This window comes from Anser cygnoides, chromosome 4 (assembly GCF_040182565.1).
Source record: "Anser cygnoides isolate HZ-2024a breed goose chromosome 4, Taihu_goose_T2T_genome, whole genome shotgun sequence".
NCBI classification, from domain to species: Eukaryota; Metazoa; Chordata; class Aves; order Anseriformes; family Anatidae; genus Anser; species Anser cygnoides.
In genome coordinates, this window is record NC_089876.1 from 61,767,714 (window position 1) to 61,793,523 (window position 25,810).

A 25,810-nucleotide genomic window follows, 5' to 3' on the forward strand; every position below is an offset into this window, starting at 1 on the left:
TACTTTCAATCATTTAACCACTTACATAAATGTGCTTATAAGTCAAAAGCCTTTGTAACGAGAATATATGCATGCATGAAGTGCTGAAGCACAGGGCTTCTTGTCGACATAGCCTTAACAGGATTGAGCTGATACTACTAACATATGAAAATACTGAACTATGAGACTATTTCCTGGAACTGTATAGCAGAGAATCAACTTCTGTGATGAAAATTAACTTATTTATTTATTTTTAAACTGTAATAAATGTACGGTAAGTTCTAATGGACGATACATTAAACTTGGTTTCATCTTTTCCTCAGGTTGCCTTGTAGAACAGTATTTAATAATAAGTACATCCAATAAAAGTTTAACTACAACAGTTATACTGGAAATTTAGAAAGATGCACTGAAAAGTAATAGGGTCATTAAAACCTTTCGAAGAGCGCTTATTCTGTAGATCTTATAGGCTAAGCAAGTACCTGGCTGCTATCCATAGCTGGTTCTCCTCTTCCATCTTCCTGAACAGAGAGTTGACAATTCTGCAAGAAATCCTTGCTTAGAGCAGCTTCAAACAACTCTTTACATTGCAACGGTATCCCGCTTTCCTTTTTTTGGGAATCTGACGCAGGACCTTTGCTTTTGTTAGTGTTTATCTGCAGTGACAAGAAGTTGAATGGTTTTTTGTTTTCATTAAGTTGACGTTTGTTGTTAGCAGCCGTTGCCCTGCCTTGAGAATCACTTCCAATGCTTCTCTATAAACAAACAAAACAAAGAACAATTGCTTTATTTTTTCTCCAATATATTCTTAGCTCTGGTTAGTTTCACTAATCAAGACAGTGCCAGTGGTCTCTGCCATAGTTTTCAGAAAACAACCCACCCTCCCAGACCAGCTGAGAAGCGGAAGGGCTCTGCAGTCCCACACAGAGCTTAGCTCCTCAACCTTGCTGTGGCCTCCACCTTTGCTATAGCGAATGGCATCCTACTTCTCCAGGTATTTGAGAGAATAATAAAAACAAACAAGAATAGCATAAGCTTGCAGAATATGATCTCATACTTTAGCTTTTCTTCAAAAACTTCTGAACACCAACTTGTTCCAATAACATACATTTCTGGAAGCAGCTCTGCCTGGTTTTTATAGTCTAAGTCAAAACAATGAACCACATTTGAAAGAATCTTCACAACCCAAACAAGTTAACAGCAAGCTTTAGCAAAGATTAACAAGCCTCTATTCTGAAACTGTTAGCACAAATTTATCGCTTTGTTGCCAGTGAGATAATCCCTCACTTCCCATTGCTTTGGACAAGGGAAGGATGAATATGCCAATATTCCCAAAGAAGCAGTTATGGCTCAAGAATTCATGATGTACCTTTCGCTGTACTACAGAGCAGCACTTCTTAATGATGCTCTTCTGCTTAATCCACAAAGATAGCAGTGGTCAGAATCAAAAACTATGCCACTTTAAGAACATACTTTCAAATAAGGTAACAGACATTTTCAAGTGGCAGACAAGTATGATGAGTAATAAATACTGATTTAAGGACACAGGCATTTGTTAATAATTGAGACAAACAAAGTAAAGACTGTTGGCATACCCTCAGGCATAGAAAAGCCACGGTCCTCAACTTTCCAGTTTCCTCAAGTTCAGAACTGGAACAGTGATTTGACTCCCACAGAACATGAGATTTTTTTTTTAAATCTAAGTTGCTTATGAAAGCTTTCTTTATTCATTTGTTAAATTATCAAGAGACAGCTGAACAAATTTTGTAGTCACATTTACAGTGGAAGCTGGTATTCACACAAACCTGATCCAGATCACTGAAGTTTATTCTTTGTTTAAGTCTTTCTAGTTCAGCCTGCTCTGGAACAGACATCTGGGTCATGTATCGTGCATGAGGAAAACTATGAGGAGTCCTGGTCTTCCGCCGTCCCATTCCAGGTGAAGACTCTGGAGATATATCATTAGTAAGCCTCGTTTCAGTATCCCCACCAAGCTTCTTCTTGTTTTTTTCTGATGATCTGTTTGCTTTTTTCTGTTGACTTCCCCAGTCCTTAAGGCAAAGGAAATGAAAGGAAGTAGTAGTCATATTTACTTTCTGTCTGTGTGGATAGCAAATGTTTAATTCAGTGAAAGGGATTTTACTTCTCTTTTAAAAGTAAAAAAAAGAGTGATACCAAAACATGCACTGCTACTAAGATCCCTAGAGCAAATGTCACATTACAAAATATCATTTTCTCCATTGCTTAAATTCAGAATAGCTTGTCAAGAAATTTTTAACTTGTAACATCTCACTATGCATTTAATTAGCTTACGATAAAGCTAAAAATGTATCCCTTCTTTGGCAAAGGCTCTTAAGCAATTTAGAACTTTTGAAATTGAGAAGTTTTCACTTCTAATGACAGCTAACATGCTTTTCTGCATAGTTATTTGATTTTACATAAAATGCTTCCCATAGACACATCTACATTTATTTTTCACGACCTCTGAATTATACACATTGCTCACTCCTGTCTACCTCACTTACTTAGATTTCACAGTTTTGTAGATACTTACCTGAAAAGCTGTACTGAAAAGACTTAGGTTTTTCCATTGTTGCCTGCGTAACAGAATCTACTTATTAATTTTAACATACAGCACAAAACGACAACCGAGAGCTAAGGTGAAGTATACCGTGTTGTTCAGCCGGTCATCAAGGCTCTCATTGCTCCAGCTGGGCAAGTCCTGATCATTCATGCCTTCTTCAAATGGACCACCTCCTGTTGCCATGATAAGCACCCACTAAAAAGAATCTAAAAGAAATAGTTGAGAGGAATAGGCTACATTAAAATCCGTTCATATAGAATATTTTACATTGAGATCTCTAATCTGAGATGACAACTACGTATTTATAATAAAATGAAAACACAAAGTTGTTTGAGGAAACTAAAACCCCTGTAACTAAAAATGTAACAGTGAGAAGAACACAGATACTGCCATTAAAAATTAATCAAGAAGCTGTGCGAGGGGAGTGTCGGTTTTATGTGCTTGCATACATTTTGCTCAGCTTTATATTTTTTTACACCCCTTTTGCTTTTCCTTTTAAATCACTGCTCTTAAGAAGTAAACAATGTTTGAGGATCTCAGTATTCCCCACTTTAAAAGTACACTGCAGAGAGCTTGCAAAGACCACTCTGGGATTCATCAAGCCTGCACTTTCAGGTCCAGAGTGGTGTCTATTCGATACTCAACCTCCAAAGTCACCTCCTGTATGTTGAAGTTCTGCATTTGTTTCAATATTAAGAAGCTGACAGAGCACCGAAGGCAATACATGTTGATACAATACACAGAAAATGGACATCAACAGGAAGTTTGTTATATTCTTTACTACAGGTTAAGTTATTTAAGCAAGTAGTGCCATGCCGCTGATATAATAGTGTCTAGTGAAATAAATGGTTCTCCTAGAGCTTTGCTGTTCTCACTAACAGTCTCATTCCGTGCAGCATAAGCAACCTATACCTTAGGAATTCTCACATTCACTACTAGTTTTGACACAAATATTAATTTTAAAAATTGTTAAAGCTGAAAGGTCAGAAACAAAGTATTCCTTTGTAGCACAAAAATTAGATTACCCTGCTCAACAGGAGGCAGAATACATAGCTGTGTGTACCATCAGGCTGCAACAAGAGCTATGTATCCTAACTGCTGCTCACAGCTACAAACTTGCTCCTCATAACACCTTTATAACACAAAGTTCTTTACAGAGGCAGAAGGGAAACCCTCTTGTAAATACTTCCTCCAGGAGGGTTTAACTACAATATTAGCCCATGACCGTCGTTTTATCTTTAACTGAAAAATGCAGAAAATTGACTGTTCATTTCTAAGCATTTTTCTACATCCTATCTAGTAGGAATTTTCACACCGAGACTTCACAGCATGCAGCTGAAGAAATCACCTAAAACTCAAAATTTTAAGAAGTATCTAAGAAACATCTTTATAATCAGTTCCAGGATGGGGGGGGGGGGGAAAGCTGACATTTAAAAGGCTGTACTAGTACACCTATGTCATTTACATATATAGCATTTCACCAAAATCACACCGTACAGCCAACGACAGTAGGTGGAATTGCACGAAGCAGTATTTGTATGCAAACACACCTTATTACTGCTACACCATTTAGAAAACGGGATCTACAAGGTACGCTCATTCCATCACAACCACCTCTCTACTTGGCAGTGGATCAGCCTCTGCCATGCTAACACACTTCAGGAGTAATTCAGCTTCTGCACCCACAATCAGAATCACAATACCCGTATAATTACCGCCTGCTACTTTGGAAAGTGGCAGATTTGAGCCCCACTGTGCTTGCACACCCATTCATATCCCTTCTTTGTCCCAAGGCAAGCGTTCACAAGTCCAAGCAACCAGAGGGCACCACCTATAAACTAGTCCAGCCAACAAACAAACCAAACAAGGAAAAACCCCAGATGAGTATTTAAGTGGATCAGCTCCCCAATCTGGCTAGTCATATGGCTCTGTAAGCTCTAGCTGTAGGCTCCGGGAAAGCAAATAAAAACCATGCCATCAGTAAGAGCAAAACCGAGACAGATCTATACAAACACACCTTCTGTGCCACTTTCAACCAGGGGAACTGTCAGATTAATTTAGAAAATAAAAACACGATGTCCTTCCACAGTGTGTTTGTTTACATGTGGAAGTGCAACTATCCTACAAAAAGTTCACAGAGAAACTCCTCCAACAACTCAACGTAAATTTGACAAGCACTCAAAGCAAAAACATAGTTATCAATTTACCTTATTTTAGCAACAGCTATTTTATAAAAACTTTCTCCAGTTACAGAAGGCCTGTTCAGCTGTGCAGATGTGCAAGACCCGACATTTCCACTGGCACTGCAACCTGACCTACACCGCTAAGCATAACGAGTTCATCTTGACAAGCTCAGAGACCATCTGGGTTTACAGTCAAATTCAGTAAGCCGTTTCCTCATAATACTCTTATATAATTCTACCGAAACTGTAGCAAAGGCAATTTTTCCTACCTTCCATGCAAAAACGAGAAGTGGCAATATTTATCTTCGCATAATACAAATAAGTGTTCACATTTATTTCATTTAAAATTTCCACAAAAGCTATTTTCACCTACCCTTGTTCTAAGAATTTCTAACCAATTGTGAAGTAAATTCACTACCAAAGACGCAATATTCTGAACAGTCTTCTCAAATAAGAACCCCGGGCATATGCCAACGTATTCTACTAAATACAGTTCAAAAATAACAGTAACCTGATTACTTTCAGCAAGTGAATTTTAAGAAAAATATATTAACAGAACCATGTCCTTCTCAGACGGCAAGTCTCTAAGCATTCATATTATTGTTCTTCATGTTTCCGAATAAGTTATATTCAAATGGGCTATGATCACTGAGCTACACTATTTTCTCTCTTCACCTCAGTTATAATAACATGGAAGCTCAGCCAGCGTTCTTCTTGGAAATGAAACTCACATAAGCAGCTGTGCTTTTTATCCCTCACACTTCACTGAATTGTGGTTTGCCTTACTTTACATTTCACCAGCCAGACGAAATCCTCTTATAAAAGCCCTGGTGCCCTCCCACCATTCTATTTCTGCATCCAGCAACCCATTCGCAATCTTAGCCCCTTGCACATTAGGGAATCCGTACAAAAGCTGCGCTCGAGCATGTGCATACTGCCTTACAGTAATTACCAGGAACTTGAAAAAAAACACCTCTCAAGTACATTTACTACAGTAACAATAAGGTAACGTGGAAGATCACGGTCAAAACTTTTACCTGTCAGAGCATTTACACGATTAGGATCACACACATTTTGTGCATACTACAGCAATATAGAAATTGCTCAGAAGTATCACAAGAGATACTAATATAGTAAAGATACAAATTTAGAATTTTTATTTAATTTTTTTTTTCAGTATTTTTATCTACAACAGATCTGCTAGCACGTTTTCCCAAGAGCACTCATCCCAACTGCAATACCCCCGAAAAGTCCTTCATTTCGGAACTTTGGAAAGAGAAAGGTTAACTGCAAAACCCAACGGTTATAAAAATCCCTCACAGGGCCACACAGACCGAAGTCGGCCGCACGCCCAGCTTTAAATTTAGCTCCTCGGCGAGCCTGAGCTCAGCAAACGCCCGCACAGCCCCTCCAAGCTCACGGCACGGCCAAGCGGCAGCAGCCGAGGGAGAAGCCCCCCGTGCCCTCACCCTGCGGCAGCCCGGGGCCCGCCCCGCGGCCTCCTCCCGCCGTCGGGCAGCGCGGAGCGGGCGGCCCCCGCCTGGCCCCGCAGCCTCACCCCGCGGCGGAGGGGTGGCGGCCCGGGCCCGGTCGCTCCTCCAGCCCCGGCCGCGGGTGTCGCCTTCCAGCAGCGGGGAGGAGCGGCGGGCTCCGGAGCGCGGCGCTGCCCGCGGGCCTCACAGCCCAGCCCCAACCGCCGCCGCCGCCATCTTGGAGGCGCCGCCACGGTGCGGGAGGCGGGCGCGGCGGATGGATACGCACCGTGGCCGTAGTACCGCGGATGGCAGGAGGCCTTCCGCACTTGCGGGTGCGCCGCCCGGACCTGGCTACGTGACGTCAGGGCGCGGAGGACGGAGTTTCCCGCGCTTCTGCGCGCCCCTAGGAGGAGAGCCCTGCGCAGCGCGGTGGAATGGCGGGACGGCTGAAACTCCAAGTCCCAGCGTGCACCGCGCGAGGAGAGCACGCCCGCGCCTGGTCTATCTGGCCGCAGCGCCTCCTGGGAGATGTAGTTTTCCAGTCAGGACGGCAGTCAGCGCGGTGCCGGGGTTAGCGGGAGCTGGCTTGGAGCTGCCTGTTAAGCGTCGGGCTCGTTTTGCTTCTAAAATAAAATATGAAAACTGTGATGAAGTCTGTAAATGATTTTTCCTAACTGGAAGAAGACTAGTAAAATCACGACGTCAAAACCATGAGCCACGGATGAGGTCCAGAGCCTTTATTTAAGGCAGTACCGACTCCCACAGCGTTGTGTTCGTTTGATCTCCTCTAGGAATTCCCAGCTAAAAATAGAGCAGGGAAAGGTGGAGGTCATTTTAATCTGTTTGATGTCGTTTTCTACTTTTTCTGCATTGCAACTGTACACGCTTAGCAACTTGCTTTAGGGCTTGAAGTTTACAGGTCTGGGTTCTTAAAACTTTGCTGAGGAAAAAAAATAGGATTAGCCATTTTTTACAATGGCTGTTTGTTTTTTTTTTGGGTAGTATTCATGCTGTCATTTACTGTTATCCTCTGATCACCCAGCTGGCCAATAAGTCTGTAGCTTCAAGTTCTCATTATCAGTCCTCCAGTGCCTGGACTTGCATAATGCAGCCCGGATTTTCCATTTCTTTTTCAGAAAAGCTGATATGATTTGTACTTCAGTCATCGTGGGCGGGAGTGGGTGTCCAATTGTCAGAACAGAAAAAATAAGCTACCATTTTCAGGATATATATTATGCTGAACTCCAAAGCAGAAACATTAAGTATCTAAGTAAAGCTCCAGGTTCATGGTGGGCTAGAGGCATTCTGCTGATACCACCTGGAAGTAGAGTTGAATTCCCAGTCATTAATACTTGTGCCAACGTTTTTTGCTCCAGCAAAAATATAGATGGCATATTAATCTCTCTCTAATTTAGAAAGGGAACGAAACCACTGGAAAAATCTGTGAAACAAAAATACTTCAATAAAAATATTTTTGTTTTCTCCAGCAAATGCCCTGGCATCAAAGGAATAGCTCTGGACAGCACCAAATGTGTGTGGAAGGTGAGCATAATCCCGTCAGTCATCACAGCATTATGCTCACATTTCTACCATTGCGGCATAACTATATCCAGAAGTGAAATCACTTTAATGAGATTCTGCAACAACTTTCTGGACACTCTACATGTAAGGAATAGATATTATTCATCTGCATTGTAGCTCTGCCGCTTATTTATCAGCTTTTTGAAGTTATAATTGCAATTTATTAGTTATAATGTTAGAGTATTATAAAAGTTATATATAGTGTGATGTATGAAGCATGTTTGTTCATTATTTCCCATGGCTATATTAAGAAGGAACGAAGGGAGTCACCCAGGTGGCGGCGAGAACCTTGAGGCACCCTGCCTGTTGCTGTCTCGGACAGAAGATTGAGAGAACTTTGTGTAAACAATATAATTGCAAAACCGATAACCCACTGCCCTATCTTAAGACAAACCGACATGACCAGTTAAGGAGGGGAAAACACCACACACCAAGCAGAGGAAGACTGCTGCCTTCATCCGCGCGACCACCAGAGGGACCGGAGACGACCCCCGAGCAACAGCCGACGCAGCCGCAGTGCCAGGCAGGGGGGCTACGTAACCCCGGAAGACCTCGGTGATAAAAGGGGACTGCGAAAGGGGGGGGGTGGTGCGCGCCGTTTGGAGGAGCATGGACTCCCCGGCCGCCCAGCGCTGTTTTGCTTGCTGATCGCTTACTCAATAAGCTAATTCTTTCTGGCTAAAAGAGTAATTTATAACATACAGTATATATAATATAGTGTATATAGTATTATAAAAGTTATAACGTCCTTTTATCCTGGCCTCGGGTACCATGTCTGGATATTCAGCACAGTATTGGCAATTCTGTTGGCAAGATGCTATTGTCACAGTGGCATACCTCTCACTGCCCAGCAGGTGGAAGCAGAATTTAAGAGGAAAAAAAATGCCTTAATACAATGACTACAATTTTTTTTGTCACTGTGGTTTATCCTTAAAATACAGCTCCTTCTTTGTATCTTGAAAAAAAAAAAAAAAAAGGTCTTACATAAAAATAAAATATGCTGTTAAGGAAAACCAATAAATTAAATAGATATTAGAATGTTTTAGTAACAATGTCTTTACTGTAGTCTTCTATGTATCATAACTGTGTATTTTCTCATCCTTAATATAGGATGTCATATATTGGTAGTATGTCTCTTCTAGGAGCTTAAATTGTCATCACTCTGATTCCCACTTTACATTTGGAGAATGATTTTTTTTCTTCTTTTTATTTTGCTGTCCCTCTTCTGGAATTAGCTGCAAATTTGTTACTATATAAAAAATAGAAATAAAAAAATAATTAAAAAGGTGCTTCAAAGAAATAAAACAGTACCAGCTCCTCAATACCATTTTTTATTGCGTGTGGTAGACTAAAAAAGTGTGCAATAAGGAACCTTAGATCTGCAAGAAGCATTATTGTAGATAGTTCTCTACTACTGTTGTAAAATAACATCTCAGGATTTGGGAAAAAACGTGAGCCAAAACAATATGGCTTAAAGAATGTCTTGTTAATTAAAAAATAAACATACCTTTTGGGGGAAGTCCTATGTCAACGCTAATGAGCCTCTAGACTGACAGTAACTAATTCCTCCTACAAAGATCTCTGCTATAAGTGCTACCATCAGCAGACATACTAATGAATGCACCCTCACAGAAACTGAATGGATTATCTTTTGAGATAGTCCAATTTAATTAGTATTGAAAGCTATGTCAGAGACATGATGATTTTTCCTTGTGCATCTGCTGGCCTTATCTTGTTAATTTTACTTTATTATTCCAGGGCAAAGGAAAAGAAAGCCAAAAAAACAATAATAGCAATAAACACAGGCATATGAAGACTAGAGACAAAAAGAAGTGAAGGTTTGAAGTTTAACTGAGACTGCAGAGATGTGAGAAGATAGGGAGAAAGATTTTTAAGGGCACTGAAACAAAAGCAGTAATTAACACAGCATTTGAGTAATAGTAGTAACTGTTAGCTTCTTTGCTGATTTGTCGCAAAAATGCTTTTGCTGCAAAAATGTAACTGGCCAAAAATGTTTAGACTACTATAATATGGCTACAGAGCATCTATCAGGCCACCAAACTAAAGTTTTTTGTTTGATTTGTTTTGTTTGTTTTTGCATAACATTACATTGGAAAGATGTTTTCCTCTTAAGGCAATAGCAAAGAGTTTTGAGTTGATTTATACAGGAAGATAAAGTGTCTGTTTATCCCTGTGAGACCTGATAATATATTAAGCAGGCATAGGGCAGAGGCATTGGCATTTAAAATCCCCAAACCAAGCATTAGGCTAGCCAAGGATTAGACAATTCATTACTGGTGAAGAAGAAAGTAAGTTTTGATGATCCACATAATAACCATCAGAAACAATAAAGGAAAAAGCAACTGGCAGTTACAAAACTAGCTAAAATAGCTAACCTGGTTGGACCTTGGAAAAACACCTGCATGTTGGCTGAAGAATTGACAGGATCCCCATTGTAGACCTTCACCAGATCTGTAAGGATGGAGAAGGTAATCCACTTGATACTGCTGTTATCTCAGCACTCTGTAATATTTGCTGTTATGCACATTCCAAGTGTTCTAGCAAAATGCTAGTGACTGAGATCATACCTGGGTGCAAAAAATGACAAGGTGGAGGCACAAGGCGTAACCGGTTTGGTTTTATTAAACGTGCTCATTTCACACAACCAAAACATATCAGCAGAACCACTGTTTCTCTGTAGCTCTAGGACCATAAGTATTTTCATTGTCCACATTTAAGAGCCCATTTTGAAGACATTTTAGAGGAGATCTCTATAACACGGAAGATAACAAGGTCATAAATTACTATTCCACTCCTAATTTCAGATCCAGTTTCACAAACAGCCTACAGATCCAGTGTTTAATCTGAATTTCCCTTTTTTTTTGTTGTTTAGTTTAATATTGCATTTGATACACTGCACTCTTAGTTATATAGTCTAATCTTTTTTTTTTTTTCTTTTTTCTTTTTTCTTTTTTTTTTCTGTTTCCAGTTCAGTAGCACCATCTTCAGTTTATTCCTTGGCTGACAAAAGCAGTCCAAAAAGAAACAAAAAATACTTCAGTTATTCTGAAATGGCAGGTTTGGGTTAAACAGGCATATCTGCAGATTCCTCAGAAAAGTGAGTAGCAACAACTTGTAATTCATAATGTATGGGATGGTCATTGTATATTATCACATTGTCTAGGCACTTCCACATTATTTAGATTTCTGGAGTCGCAATCCAGATGCATGCTTGACTGAAAGAAAACAAACAAACAAAAAAAAAACTTAATCAGGAGAAAGATTAAATGATTACATAGGTTGGAAATACCTCATAAATTTCTCCCTCTGAGCTGAATCAAAGGACAAGAATATGAAAGAAGTAAGGAACCCCTTCATATATTATAAAGAAAAGTCCAGAATCAAAAGTTCTCCTGCCTCTCTGCCCAGCCCCAGATTTTTTTTTCCATTTTGCAATTAAATCCACCATTGTTAGCTTTTTATTTTCCTTGGTTCTGAGTGTAGAGAATGAAAGATACTGTACAACCATTTTGAGAGTTCATTCTAAGAGGAAGGGGTTGTAGATGCTTTCTTCCATTTTTTTTCTGTAGAAGTACTTGAGTGAAATATGATGACCCAGCACATCCAATGACAATGCAAGGTTTGAAACTGGAATAACTTTGAAGTGTTTTAAATAACTTTGTAATCTAAATCATTTTTCCAATAAATTTGCTCTTGTCGTTCCTTTTTTGTTTTGGCTGATGATAAGAGGAGTAGTAGAGATTTGGTGCTATGTGATATAATCTGTACTACTGCTTAGAGATGGCACTAATGGAAAACAAGACTGAGTTGACATATACTGCAGAGAAATTAGTTGGTTCACTTTTCTACAGAGATGATATGATTTGCAAGGTAGAATATGGGTGAAAGGTGTCTTTGGAGAGAACAAAAGAAAAATTGAGGTCAACAGGAAGCCTCCTGGGGAAAGGAGACAGTTAGGAGAAGGCAAGGTATCTAAGCTGCTCTTGTAAATAAGGTAGAAGATTACAGACTGTTCTCTCTTCCTGACTCTTGCACTGAGATCTTGAGCAAGTCCTTTATCTATCATATACTCTTCCACACAGCAGAGCTTAATTCAACTGAATGGAGACTGTTACATGTTTTCTGTTTCATCCTTAGCATTACACAAAATAAAACAATGCAGAGAAGAGCATAAACAAATTAATTCGTAACAGATGAAATGAAAGAACATTTTGGCAAGCACTGAGTTACCGTGTCATGGCTGTACAATCTTTGACCCTCCCACATTTCTACATGATATTTGAAGGTGATCTAAAACTTTCCTGGATAAAAATCATACACGTGAGAAAAAAAATAATCTTTACCTTTTATAAGTAGCATTTAACCACCTGCATTAGAGCTTATCATGGAAAAATTATGTTCAGTATACTATTAAAGTTTTTTGTGTGCTTGCAATTTCCTTTGAGTCTGAATGATAAAAGGATGATATTATGAACACATTATCTTGTGTTTACTGATTTTATAAGCTGTTAAACTTCTGTCAGATAAAATACCTCAGGAAGTACTCAGCCGAGAGTTGGAATATAATGGGAACAAAGACCACACCTTTCTTTTGTTAGCTATTTATTTTAAACATCCACAAAAGAGCAAAGATTCAATACAACTGTTTTTGCTGTACTTATGGGAGGTAATAAACATATTGAGTTAGTGTAAAAGTGAGGAACCGCATTTTATTCTTTAAATACTTCCAAAAAAAATGATGAAAGAGTAATTAACAATCCTTGTTATATTATGTTTTACTTCTGTGCAAACTCTCCCAAGAAGAACAAATCTGAATAAGTTTTCTTTGAACAGCCAGGCCATTACTGGCCATGTTGAGGTCTATGACATTTGCCAGTTTTCAGTATTTGATATATCTGATAGGTCAGAGAAAGACTCCAAGACCTTTCTCTTTTCCTTTTGTGCTTATATGACTTCCATTTGTATAATCTTTAAGAGTCTTCTATTTAATATGTCTATTCTTGCAAAATCGTTCCAATGATGTGCAGCCTATAGGCCTCTTGAATACAGATCTCTGACTCGATGCCATATATAATTTCTTGTTCTGAGTTCAGTTATGTTTAACTGAAAAACAGCCGGAGATTTTAGCCATCTCGTCTTTGTTTGAAGACTTGAAGTGATGGAGTATCTACTTGTAGCCCTCAATAAATTGTTTGAATGCTCAGAGTTTAAAGTTTTTCAGTCAGAGTTTAACACACCATGCCTTTTTCCACTTTCTCAGTCCAGAGCCCACCCAGTGAGTCACACTATACTTTCCTGAACTAAGTCAGGAGTCCCACTATCAACAGGTATCTCCCTCCTACCAAAGTTATTAGCCATAGTAAGATTCCCAGTAAAAATGAATTGTTGCATACTTCTTTTGAATTTATTTATTATAATTTTATCTTATTTATTATAATTTATTCCAATTAGTAAATACTTGAAATTCAGAATTTGAAGTTAGGATGTAGTGTAATGAGTAAAGAGAAATACTGCCAGGTAAAGAGATGCCAAATATGACACCAAAAATTATTTAAAGGAAGTGTTCCACAAGTATTAGTTTTCAAAAGTAAGTTGACAGTGTGAGTATTTATAGCTGTGGAATGTAAAACTCCTTTTATTGCTTTTGTTCACTATTTCCTTAAGAGTTCACTTCATCCAGAAGCATTCTGATAAGTATTCTCATTTGTTGAACTGTTTGGAAAGAGCCAGCATAACAGAAGGAAGGCAAACATGCAAAACAAATCACATCTTGAAAAATATATTTGTTGTATTCATCTGGCTCTAACAAGCTTCCATAGAAAGTGATATTGTCAAACCAAGTCACTGAGACTGTGTTTTTGGGTGCCTTCCAATTGAGATAAAAAATACCTACATCAAATAGCATTCTTTTTCCTTTTTTCCTGTTCCCTTTGGCTTTGTCTGTATTGTTTCCTCGTTTGTTTGTTTTAAGCAGATTTCTTTATATTTTATCAGCTGTAAACTGTAACCTATAGTCTGAGAGTGTTTTCCTTCTAGATCAGTCAGGTCAGATAAGCTCCCTATAGCTCTGAAGCCTAAGAGATTTAGGTTGTGGTTCAGGAAAGCTGAATGTCATGCTGAGACCAATTTCCTGGATCACAGCAATGAAAGAAAGTGGATGATTCTTTGTTCTTTTTGGTCTATTTTTATTTCAGAAGTGCTGTGTTAGGCACAAAATTACCATCTTCTCCTTCTTATGTTGCAATTCAGAGTTGATAGCTGCAACTCCTCAGTAACATTCCTGCCCACTGACTCATAGCAGAAGTAAGCCGCAGCGCTACAGAATTTAATAGCAAAAACAATCGCAGTCTGGGAAGGGCTCTGGAATTCCTTGCATCAGCTTAAGAAGATTTAACAACTTTGAGTTCTGTCCAGAGGGGAAAGGTAAACGTTTTAGGTACCTGTGTGGGAAGAAGAAAGAATTTGGGGTAATTTCTATACTTCTGGATTAAAAGTAGTTTTTGAAGGTCGTATAACTGGTGCGATGTTGCTAATGATGTAGGAATGTTGCTTCGGTAGGATCTAGCTATTTTGCTATGATATATACTTAGTTTGATAATAAACCTCCTATTCAAAACTGTACTTTCTAAGTGTCTAATAATGTATGGCTGGATGAATAGGGCTGCTTTTGAGGCCTAGAATTGGATCAGATCATGAATGACTGTCCATTTTTCAGATGAGGAAATTGGCTCAATTTTTATAGCACTACCTAATTAAAACAAAGCAAAGTTTGTTCATGAGTTTAATCACTAAAACAGGTTTGGCTTCCAAGTCATTAGCTGTCCTTTTGGCAGACAGATTCTCATTTATTATTATTGTGTTTTTTAACATGGCAGTTCTTACTGGCACTGTGCAAACAGAAATTGGCATCTGAATTTTATATAGCTTGCTGTCTCCAGAATTCAAGAACAAGGAAATAGAGTTCAGTACTTTCACAGCACAAGAGTTTTGCTCGTATCATCAAGTCTAGTCAGTAACTTGTTACTGAAAGACACAGAAAAATATCAAATTTGGTGGAAATTTGACCATACGATTTACTGTCTGAGTAAAGAAATCCCAAGTACAGAAATGCAAAAATATTCAGAGGTATTTTCCTTTAATTTTAATTGTGTAGCTCTAGGAGAAATCTTTCCATACAGTCATACAAATGCACATTCCAGGTGTGATCTTTGACTGGTATCTGAGTAATCTCATAAGGATAAAATTTCAAAGTTTTGCAAGATTTGCGCTTAAACCTCAGTTTTGCTAAAATATAAAGCAGCTAATTATTAAAGGCTTGTGCTTTCAACTCGAAAATGTTACGGTGAGGTTTTCTCAGTCTGTCTTGATGTGTGATCATCAATCTGCATGTCTACTGTCCGAGATGAAAGCTTTCCTGGGAAGGGGTCTCCCCTGCACAAGTTTGTTTGGTTGTTGCTTTTGTTGTTTGTTTGCTTTTAAATGGGAAAACTGTGTTATAACCAAAGCTTTGGAAGTCTCTCAGTACATATTGTCTCCTTGGACTCACTAGCATCAGCAATACAAAAATACTTATGCAATTGTCTTCATCTGTGACACAGATTAAGGCTTGGATGGTTTTGTTTTTGTTTTGTTGTGAGTTTTTTTCCCAGTATTTTGCTATGTTTTTTTTACTGCATTATGTGTGAAAGTTGTATTCTCTCCCTACATTTTTAATTATTTTACCTTCCAGGCATATTTCTGGATAAGGCATTTTAAATAGCTGTGTAACAACCAGGCTAAATATTTCAGTGGGTGGAGAAATTAGTTTGAGAAATTGACTTTCAAAGCTGTCTTCCTAGAGCGGGATTTTAAGCTTCCCTTAAACACAGCTTTAGCTTTACATATCACCAGAAGATAAATGTACAGTTTCGGAGAACTGTCACTGAACCAACCTATTCTGAAACTTTGTGTAGAAAATAAAAAACTAACTAATCAGGTAACAACATTAATTCCCAGACTGAAGCTGTTTATTCAGTCTGTGTGCAAAACACTTTGAACGTGTATGAGGTCTGATCCTATTGTGTGATATTTTACTGCTTTTCTAATCACTTTTCTGACCGCTCAGTGAATCTCCTGTGATTGCAACTGTAGAATCAGATAACTACATGAAATTATATCCACTGACAAACTGTCTCAAATATTTCTACTTCCAGAAACAGCTCTGCTCACTCTCCTCTGCCCCTTCTGGGTCTCCCTGCTGGGCAGTTACAGAAGTAGAGGAACAACGTTAGGTAAACCATTTACTTTCAGACCTTGTCTCCTCCTAGGCTTCTTGACCTCTCCCCCCCCCGCCCCCCCTCTTTCTCTCTCTCTGTTTTTCTTTTTCTTTTTTTTTTTTTTTTTTTTTTCCCCTGATGACAGCAGCAGAAAGATGTTGCTTTACTCAACCCTTGTTCCTATTTCAGGCCTACCTCACTTTTTTTTTACTTTTCTTTTGTTTCTTTTTTCTCCTCTGTCCTCTCTTTTTCAATGTATTCCCTGTTACTGGATGACAGCTCTGCCAAATGGAGATCTCAGTTGCTTCCTTTCTATATACCCCTTAATTCTCTTATGATCACAGTGAACTCAAAATTATCTTGACTGACCGCATGATTAATAATGCACCAGAATGCACCTTGGCTTTACTGTCTAACTCCCTTTCTTAAAAATTAAACACCAGGATAAGGATATCTTGAGCAATATATTTAAAACATCACTTTATAATTTTATTTATGAGAGTGCTGAAAGTGATACTGACAGCATTGTCTTCCAAGTGCGGCCCTCATGAAGTTTTCCATGACAGGAACATACTTTAGAAAGAGGCACACTTTAAATAGAAAAGTGACTTCATCACCTGAAGGTGACAAACCAAACCAACTGCACAAACTCTTCAGCTCTTCGTTCCTTTTGTGCAGCACACTTGCAATAGCTCACACATACTGTAAGAGAAATGGTCTGCCTTGATTGTGATTAGTGGTCTGTTTTTTTGCTAACATAAATTGTTCCAAACAGTATGTAAGATATACTTGATAGTGTGATTATTATTTTTAATAAGAATATTGTATTTATAAAGATGTGCAATCCTTTTAAGACCAATGCAGCTTTCACATTAAGTGAAATCATGGTATAACAGCTTGAATATAAAGATTAATTGGAGGAAGAACAGTGTGCTTTTATAATGAAAATAGCAGAATTAAGCAGAACAGTTAAAGAATCTCCCAGTGAAAAAATATAGACCCTTCTCTCCTAGAAAACATTTTCAAGATGTGCATGGAGTAGGGACTGAAATTATAGAAGATAGGTCATTTGCAGCTTGCCCGGACAGCTAACATGTTTTTTGGTCATGCCTCTCCCACAACAGCCAATGTCATTGCAATAGATGGCAAGAGCTGCAATAGCCATGACTACTACTATTCTAGGTGAAAATGCATGTTTTATCATGGCAAAAACCTCTGAAATCCAAATTAATAACAAAATTCAATGCCAGACAATTCTTGCAGATGCAGCCCCCCCCCCTTTTTAAGCTTTAAATTCATAGGACTCACCACTTTAAACAATAGCAGAACTGGTTGTACTGAATTTTAGTAAAGTTTCTAATTGAAATAATATAACATTTATTTGGTTAACGCGAAGAAAAACTTAAAATTAAAATTCAGAAATTGTATGACATAGAAATAACAGATTTTCAGGTCATGCTTTCTATTCATTAAACATTTTATAAATAATGTAGAAGGAACCCCTTTGGAATCCTTAGAGACAGACATCAGTTTAGTATAGTGCTTTGCAGCTGAATAGTAGATTTTGCTTATGTATTTCCAAAATTCTTTTAAAAAATCTTTCTGAGCTGTAACATGGGGCACTGGGCAACCCTCAACACCTTGCATCTTCATCCAGTCTAGTGCAAGAAGCTGTGTAACTAGATTCATGCAGAAACATGAACTCTGCAACAAGTTTGATGCCTTCAAACCAGCAAAACTCAGAAATAAAACTAAAAATAAATTGCTTTCTTAAATAAAATAAGTATAATTTAATGTCCTTAGTATTTCATAGGTGATTAAAGCCTGCAGTTGGACAGCACTATAATTTGTACTCTTGCATGAAGCTTTTGGAGATTGGTGAAAATGAAGTTGAATTTGTCAGATTTTATAAAAACTTAAAAAACGTACTTCACATAAGCACCCTGGTTTTCTTTGTACAGTAAAAAGCACAGTCTGCCAAAGTTCCACTGGTATTTCATCTTAATTCCTGTAGAAATATGAGTGGAAATTTCCATAAAGTTGATTCAATAAGCTCATGTTGAAATTGAATCATTAATCTCTATTATGTGTCTTATGCTTTATCTAACCACAAATGTTTTAACATGTATTTAACTGACTTAGTTTAATAACTAGAAAAAGCAGAGTGGACACATATTTTGGTTTAAATGGAATTAGCATATCTTAAATGAAAATATTGTAAATTTGAAAAAAAAAAAAAAGAAACACAAAAAACCCTCAGTTGACCATCGCAGCAGTTTAATTTAAAATTTAAAATTGATTTATGTGTAATCTATGTAAATATTTTAGTGATTATAGAAGTTGGTTTCTCATCTGTGAACTGAAAAACATACGTCTACATTCTGGAAAATGTTGAAGTTATATTAGCTAACATTTGCAAGGCAGTCAGAAACAATGGTGATTTTTTGGCATATTAAATAATTTTCCTATGAAGTAATGGGATTTAAAATGCTATGGGCTGTACAGTACAAAATATACATAGCTATCAGTTGACAGATGTCATCCTTGTCACCACTAGAATAAAAGCTGATAACTATTACACATTTTTTCCAAAATTACTCTGTGACAGAAAAATTATTACCTCCATACTTTCCTGGTACAAAGGACTTGCACAAGACATTTTCTTTACTTCAAGGACAGCTAACCAAATACAGATTTTAGTTAAGTTGAATGTAACGGAGTCCTTTCTCCCAACTTTCAGAGACCAAGGAATATTCTTCTGCTTTTCTCAACATTTTAAAGGGCTATTTTGCTTTTCTCTCATTCCACAGTAAGTCATGTCATTTTGTAACCTTGATTAATTCTCCTAAAATGTTTGGAGACCTCTGATCCTTAGTGGCCTAAAATGATAGGATTGTTTTTACTGGTTTTTGAAGGTGTATTTTATCAGACTATTTTATACATTGTAATGAAGCCTAAATATATGTTGTATTTGTGAATTATAGAGAAATAATTATAGGTTAATTGATTATTTGCAATAACATTTAAAGATGTCAGGCGTAAATATTTAGCTTTAATGTTTAAGTTAACTACTATTTCATTTGTCCCTCTACTTCACAGCTTCCAGAGAATGAAGATTTTGATAGTGATTGATTTTGTCCTTGCAGCTAGCCTGACGGACACTATTGCAAGCTCTGTAAGTTCTACTCCTTAAGTTTATGTTTAGAGTTTCTTTTAAATAAAGAAGAACCTCTGCAGTCCTTACAGTGTATCTCAGCTAGATCTGATGGCAGAAGCTTTGACGGGAAAGATTAGAATACAAAACAAATCCAGAAGACTGGGGAAATAGCCTCTAACAGTGTTCAGTGGAGACAAGTTTCTGATAAGGAACGACAAAACAGGTGCATAAATGTACAATGACTGAGCAATAGCACTGGAGAAAGTAATCCAGTCCATTTGTGACTGGATCCAACATGGAGAAGGAGGCAATAGAATACCTTTACTAAAAAGTTATCACGATGCATTAACACGGACATTGTAGAAAAGGCACTTTTTGCTTCCATTCAGTGGTAATGCTAACTCAGAATAACAGCTTCAGTTTTGAGTAACATACCTACAGAAAGGCAAAACACAGCTCGTGTCTCACGAGCTTGCTGGCTGCAGCAGTACTATGCTGACACAAAGAATGTTTCTATCCTTTTCTACCTGGTCCACTGGCCTTAGGACTTCCTCTCAAAACAAGATCCACAGCTTCACTTTCTTACTTGTTGCTATGTTACTATGTTGTAGCTCACATTGGGAAACAATGAACACAGCTCCTTTGATTCTGGCTTCCCAGACTTTCTACTACTTATTTTGTGTCTCCAACAGAAACACACAAACACATTTATTCCACCACTTAAAATAGTCGTAACCTTACCAGTCCTGTACTGTCTGTCTTGGCTGTCCTTTCTAGTTTAATATTCAGGTCCTAATTGTCAGGGACCTGGGAGACTGAGTTGTTTATTCATAACTGCCTCTGTGGAAGTGGTTGTCAAATTTACAGCTAGGTAAGCATAACTGTTTGTGGCTATCTTAGGAAAGCCTTTTGTTTAGAAAAGTGGCTCTGCAGGGACAAAATAGGTAGGATGCACCTGCCTCTGTAATCACCTTTGCTTACTGGAGAAAATAAATAAATAAATAAATAAATTGATGTTTATAGAAACCTACTGAGAAAAAGGCAATACCATGAAATACATTTGATTTATTTTGATTTTTAATTTTTTAGTTGGAATATTATGGGCTGTGGCTGACTGTGACTGAGAACCGGGAACATTCTGAAATTCATCTCTAAGTTTTCATATTTAATCTCTTTAAAATACTAATCTCATTTGAGGCATTTTTTAAGCTCATTTAAATTCTAAAAATACAGGAAAAAACACCTCAAGTAAAGAGTTTGTATTTTTATAGTTTTCATAAATTATTCTAAATATAATATGTAGCATCAGTTTTAATGAAAGGACACTGGCTGCTGAATAGCTCACATAATAATGAAATAAAATAAAGAATGTGAATACATACTAATTGCAGCAGCTGCTTAAATATGGAACCATATGTCCAAGAGCAGAGCTGTCAGTAACAGTTAGATAATTGCTTCTCAGTATGTAGTACAAACAGTTACTTCACTGAAACAGAGAGAACAGGTCGTGTTCAGTCTAGTTTCAGTGGGCACTACTGTCCACTGGAGAAAGTCATGATCAAATTCACATTTTTTAGAGTATTTCACTATTATAACTGTTCTACTTTGATCCATACCTAACAAAAGGAATAGCAGTAAGTTATACCTGCTAACTCTTACTCTGTAACCCTAGAGTACCTTTTGCTTCTGTATTACTCTAGCTGTGCACTGGTTTGACCTCAATGATTTTAAGAGTTATCCTGTGACAAAGCTGAGTAGTACATGCAAAGAGCAATGTTGTGACTCGCAAATCTAAAAGCCACATCAATCCACCTTGAAAGTTAGACAGCTAACTTGGGATTGTCCCATGGGGAAAATACGTCTGGGATTCCAAATACGAGAATTGCAGCGTTGCTGTTCAGCAGCAAAGCATAACAGAAACTGGAGTTCACAGCAGGAGATAGCAATGAGAAGACCTGAGTCAGGGAGAGAAAGCAAAATATCAGATAAAAGTACTGTTCAAGGTTACTTTCAAGGCTAATTCTGTTAAATCATTTGTTTCTTATGGTGCACTTATTCAGTACTGTTCATGATTTCTTTATTGTCACCTAGTATTTAGTCACCTAGTCAGCGTCATGAGCTTAAATCTTTTGCAACAGGAAATTGTGATGTATAATGCAAATATGTTATTTCTTACCCTATAACAAGTGTGCAGTCTGTAAAGAGGATGAGAATCAGTTCGATGTTACTTTTCCATTTTCATGAAATAATTCACAATTTTTAAGTAAGCAAAATGAAAAGGTAACTTTAAAATACAAAGTTAAGAATAGTATTTAGAGATACAGCCTATTTCAGACTGGTTGGTTTTAAATTGATTAAAAGGAACAGACGTTTTATGTCAGTATATAAATTAGCATCACACTGAAGATAGATGCCAAGTTTTTCTAAGGTACAATAAGACTTTTTGGAGAATTTCTGTGCTTTTACTATATAATTTAATCACAGTAGGAGAATGGCTGTCGGCAGTACAAGTAGGCAGAATTATAGATGCATTTTCACTAGACCTGAAAAAAAATGCACTTAGCTGCCTGTAGGTCCCCTTCCTCAAATGCACAGACTCTTACTTTAACCAGAAGTGAAAATAGCTCTTCATAGCTCAGACCCTGCCACATGGGAAAAAGCCTACCTACCTGAAGTCTTGCTTATGACATTGCAGAGGCCTGGTTGCAGGGGCCAGCATTTCCAGGATAACTGAAGTCTTTCCTGTTTTTTATTACCATGTTCTCCAAAGTTGTGCGTACTGAGGTAAGACTGATAAAGGCCAGCCTCCTCAGTAAACAAAAGCATGGGACCTCCTTTATGACTCTTAACTTACTATGATTAAGATTAATTTTTCTTCTGAGAACTTTTTTTTTTTTAACTCACTCTTTCTCAACCCACCTATATATCTCTCCAGTTCTCATTCATTTTCTGTGTGCACTCAGGAGCAGGCTGAGAATTTGCAGAGAACTTTCTTTTCTGAATGGCTCAGAAGGGCTCTACTCATTATTTTTTTTTTTTGTGAAGGATTTATACGAAGCTGCAGATACAAGTTAAAATAATCATCCTGGAAAGACTTTCTTTGTAATATGCAGCATGTAGCACAGTAGTCATTACTTATGGTCAAATAACCTATAAGCCTCTGTAGAAATTGTGTACATGCATGTATTCATTTTTCTTCTTAAGTTCCCTGTTAGAGAAAAAAAAAAAAAAAAAAAAAAGAGGGCATGTTAGGGATCTTGTATAGCTATCAACAAATAAAACAGATTTTCAAGGGAGTACTCTTAAATAACATAGGACTTTAGGGATATTAGGTCACTGGCTGCTTTTTTTTTAACTCCTTCCCAAAATTTTAGTGTTTGGTAAATTGTGCCTCTCACTTACAGCTCCTCCTTGTGGTCAAGCACCTTCAAGGTTTCTCAGGACCTAGTAGCAAGCAGACAGTTGGAGCCTGCAAACCTGCTGACACAGCTGGCTGACATGGGCAGCCCAGCCCCACAGAGGCAGCCAAACCTTTTCCTCTCAGACAGGTCACTGACAAACTGCCTAGTCCTGCCGCATGTATACTCCCCATTCTTTTATTCCACTGTATATATTAGATTGCACTTAAAGAGCCATCTGATACACTGCAATACTTGGAGCAGAGGCCTCTAATCAGGATTGTTTGCAAAGACAGCAAGCATGATCAACACATTTTTCAATAGGACTGAATATTACAGTCAAATGGGACATGATGGCTAGGAACCATTTTAATGAGCTCACAGACATACAGTATTCTCTTGAAATTTGTTGAGTTCATTTGTCTATGTTGAAAGTGAATTCTATTCTCTGTGTTCAAAAAGCACAGGGGCTTGGACATTAGCAACACATTTCTATCAGAAACAACACCATAGTCATGACACAGGATGGATGACACAGGATATGGATGTTTCTCAACAGTAGCAGAAGCTCTGCTTTTTAACTAGTAACAGAAATTACTTATGAAAAAAGTCCATATGTGTTAATCATAAAATGCAGTTTCTTATTTCTGTTAATTTGAGTTTATTCTTAGAGTTGTGGTGAGGTACTAATGGTACTGCAAGGAAGTCAGTCCAACCAGAGCCATGCCTGTGCTGCATAGAAATGTACAGAATGGTACCAGCTTTTCACACAGAAGAAAAAAAAAAAACACATCACTGCAGCAAGAAAGTGACAAGAAACATACTGATGGTAGTTTTCATGGAAAATACATGAGGCCTGAGCCTGGTACAAAAGTATGCTGATGCCAGTGGAGCTTCACATCAGTATGCTGCTTCAGATCTCTCTATACCTCATTCAGCGTGATAGGGCAATGTTCTAAGATATCAGCTCTTCCATATGGATGGCAAGTGTTACAGGTCTACATTCAAATAATGTTGCCCTATGAATAAGGTTGTACCAATTTAGAACTGCTGTATATTTGATCTTGCCTATCAGATTTCCAAAAGGTTGCCCTCTGATTTTACTTTTGCAGTGCTGGCTGTGCTCATGCAAACACCGTAGCTACTAAACTATTTGCTCATATAAAATTGCAGACACAATGTTACTGATACAAAACCTCACGTCACGTTTGTAAAATGTATCATAAAATCCCAGAGGCTTTCCCCTCCCTTTTGAAATCAAATTTGTTTATTATGTATTTGAAACTGTACAAGCTGTTGTAATTTAAGCTCCCTAGCTCAGGCCATAGCCTTACCAGAGCCATTAATCTAAAAAAAAAAAAAAATTATTGCTCTGTGTACATTGAGCATGTCAGAATCTGGAACAGTTATTCCAGCTCTCCTGTGTCATATATCAGTATGTGCAGTGAGTGGAAGGTATCACTGTATTGCAATCACCACATCTCCCTTACTCTGCACGGTAAGCTAGGAGTATGAGTCATAGCACAATACCGACTTAAAGTTTTAAACTCTTATTTTTCATGCATATTTGCAGTTTCTTAGGGGCTATTTAATTTAGTGTGCCAAAAAGAGCTTGAAACTTTACAATATTTATGTTGGCAATGTTAAGATTCTTATCGTAAGAAGTGTGTAATCAAAAAGAACTTGAAAATAAACAATGAAATTGAAAAAGTATCAGCACGGACTGTATTTCCTTAAAACTCTGGAAATTTTGGAACCTGCACCATGTTGGTAGGAGGCCTCACTGGGAAGTAAATCTCTGTGCATGATGAGGTGATAGAGAATAAACAATCTGTATGATAGCATTTTTACGGCGTCTCCTCTGTGTGTTTCCAGTGAGAGCTGGTAGCTTAGCCAATAAAGAGAGGGTGTCTTTGCAAAGCCGGTATGGATGGATACTCTATAGTATACTAAATCAGTTAAGGTAGAGGTAACAACTAAGGTGGGAGTCAAAATAGTGTCTGTAGGGAATTGAGTCAAAAATGTTTTATTTGTTTTTTTTTTTTCTTTACATGTTAAACTTGACAAAAAATATTGATTTTACAATAGGATGCATTTTCCGTTTTAGGATCTACAGAACTGTTTTCGAGAGCAGATACGACTTCAGGCCCAGGTGAGACTTCTGGAACATCGTGTGAAACAGCAGCAGTTAAAAATTATACAGCTCTTAGAGAAGAAAGAGATACAGTACAGTGACAGAGGAGATGAAAACAGTGCCATTGACTTGGGAGGAAAAAGACAGTATTCAGGTTAGAAATGAAGCTATTCTTTTCATTTCCGTTCATTGTAGTGATACCCAGAAGCTTTAGCACAATGAAGCCCATTGACATATTGTTTTGTAGCTCACAGAAAATTGTTTGTTTAAAGCACAGTATTCAGCTGCTACCTAGGCGTGTGTTCATCTCACATAGTATAAATCAAATCCAGATTGAAGAGGTTTATTTATTTATTAATAGCACGTAATTGAAAAGCAATCAGTGAACAATACATTTAGAATCAGTATCAGCAATGCAACTGATAATAGTTTGGTGATATCCTGGCTGTTTTTTGATCTGGTTGGTGATCATCTTCAGTAAATTTCATTACTGATAATTCACTGTTTATCATTATCATTTTAGAGGCAACTATCATCTCAGAAAAGATAGTTTCAGATATTGTACTCACACACAGAGTTTGTATACTCACATTCCTATAATGTCAGTGGTTATCTTGGTCATGTTACCACCAGGGGGTTGTACAGACACCCTGACATCTATGATAACTCAGAAGAAAGCCATGCTTGCTACAAAGAGCTATACCTTTCAAGTGGTCGGGAGTAGAATGTGGTAAAATGGTTTGCTTTTACTTTTTGTTTATTTTAAGTGAGATATCATGATAGAAATATATTACACAGGAGCTGTATGATCTACTTTGTTGGTTTCTTAATAGATTTTAAGATGGCATTTTTGACAGACAAAGCCCAAAAGGATTTTAGGGGCTTAACTGTCAAAAACAGTCTTTTCTTTCTCAGCTGCGAACAGTAGTAAGGTTCCAACTGATGTTTCTCTCAGTATAAAAGAGAACTGTTTAAAGGAATACTATAAATAAAAAGCAATACCTAACCGTAAGATGCTAGTATAGGTAACAATACCAAATAAT

The 25,810-nt window shown here is 37.7% G+C and overlaps 2 protein-coding genes across 17 annotated transcripts in view; one reads left to right on the forward strand and one right to left on the reverse strand.

Annotated features, from left to right (window-relative positions):
* The window catches only part of PCM1 (pericentriolar material 1), a 42,598-nt gene extending 35,905 nt beyond the window's left edge, over window positions 1-6,693 (reverse strand). For 4 of the 11 annotated variants that reach the window (XM_048049840.2, XM_048049829.2, XM_066996776.1 and 1 more), the window contains exons 1-4: window positions 6,216-6,482; window positions 2,651-2,769; window positions 1,785-2,030; window positions 462-734 (exon numbers count right to left, since the gene is read on the reverse strand). In XM_048049840.2, the coding sequence (XP_047905797.2) occupies window positions 462-734; window positions 1,785-2,030; window positions 2,651-2,746 (615 nt within the window). In that variant the 5' untranslated portion in view covers window positions 2,747-2,769; window positions 6,216-6,482. Of the gene's footprint in view, window positions 1-461; window positions 735-1,784; window positions 2,031-2,650; window positions 6,154-6,215; window positions 6,484-6,507 lie in introns of those variants that run through there. The other 7 variants (XM_066996777.1, XM_066996775.1, XM_066996770.1 and 4 more) reach the window with 4 other exon arrangements.
* Window positions 6,694-7,984: 1,291 nt separating this feature from the next.
* FGL1 (fibrinogen like 1) overlaps window positions 7,985-25,810 on the forward strand; it is a 28,188-nt gene continuing 10,362 nt past the window's right edge. Inside the window, exons 1-4 of one of the 6 annotated variants that reach the window (XM_013179918.3) lie at window positions 7,985-10,920; window positions 16,016-16,093; window positions 19,178-19,253; window positions 24,741-24,921. In XM_013179918.3, the coding sequence (XP_013035372.2) occupies window positions 19,188-19,253; window positions 24,741-24,921 (247 nt within the window). In that variant the 5' untranslated portion in view covers window positions 7,985-10,920; window positions 16,016-16,093; window positions 19,178-19,187. Of the gene's footprint in view, window positions 10,921-14,084; window positions 14,291-16,015; window positions 16,094-19,177; window positions 19,254-24,005; window positions 24,132-24,740; window positions 24,922-25,810 lie in introns of those variants that run through there. The other 5 variants (XM_013179919.3, XM_013179917.3, XM_066996799.1 and 2 more) reach the window with 5 other exon arrangements.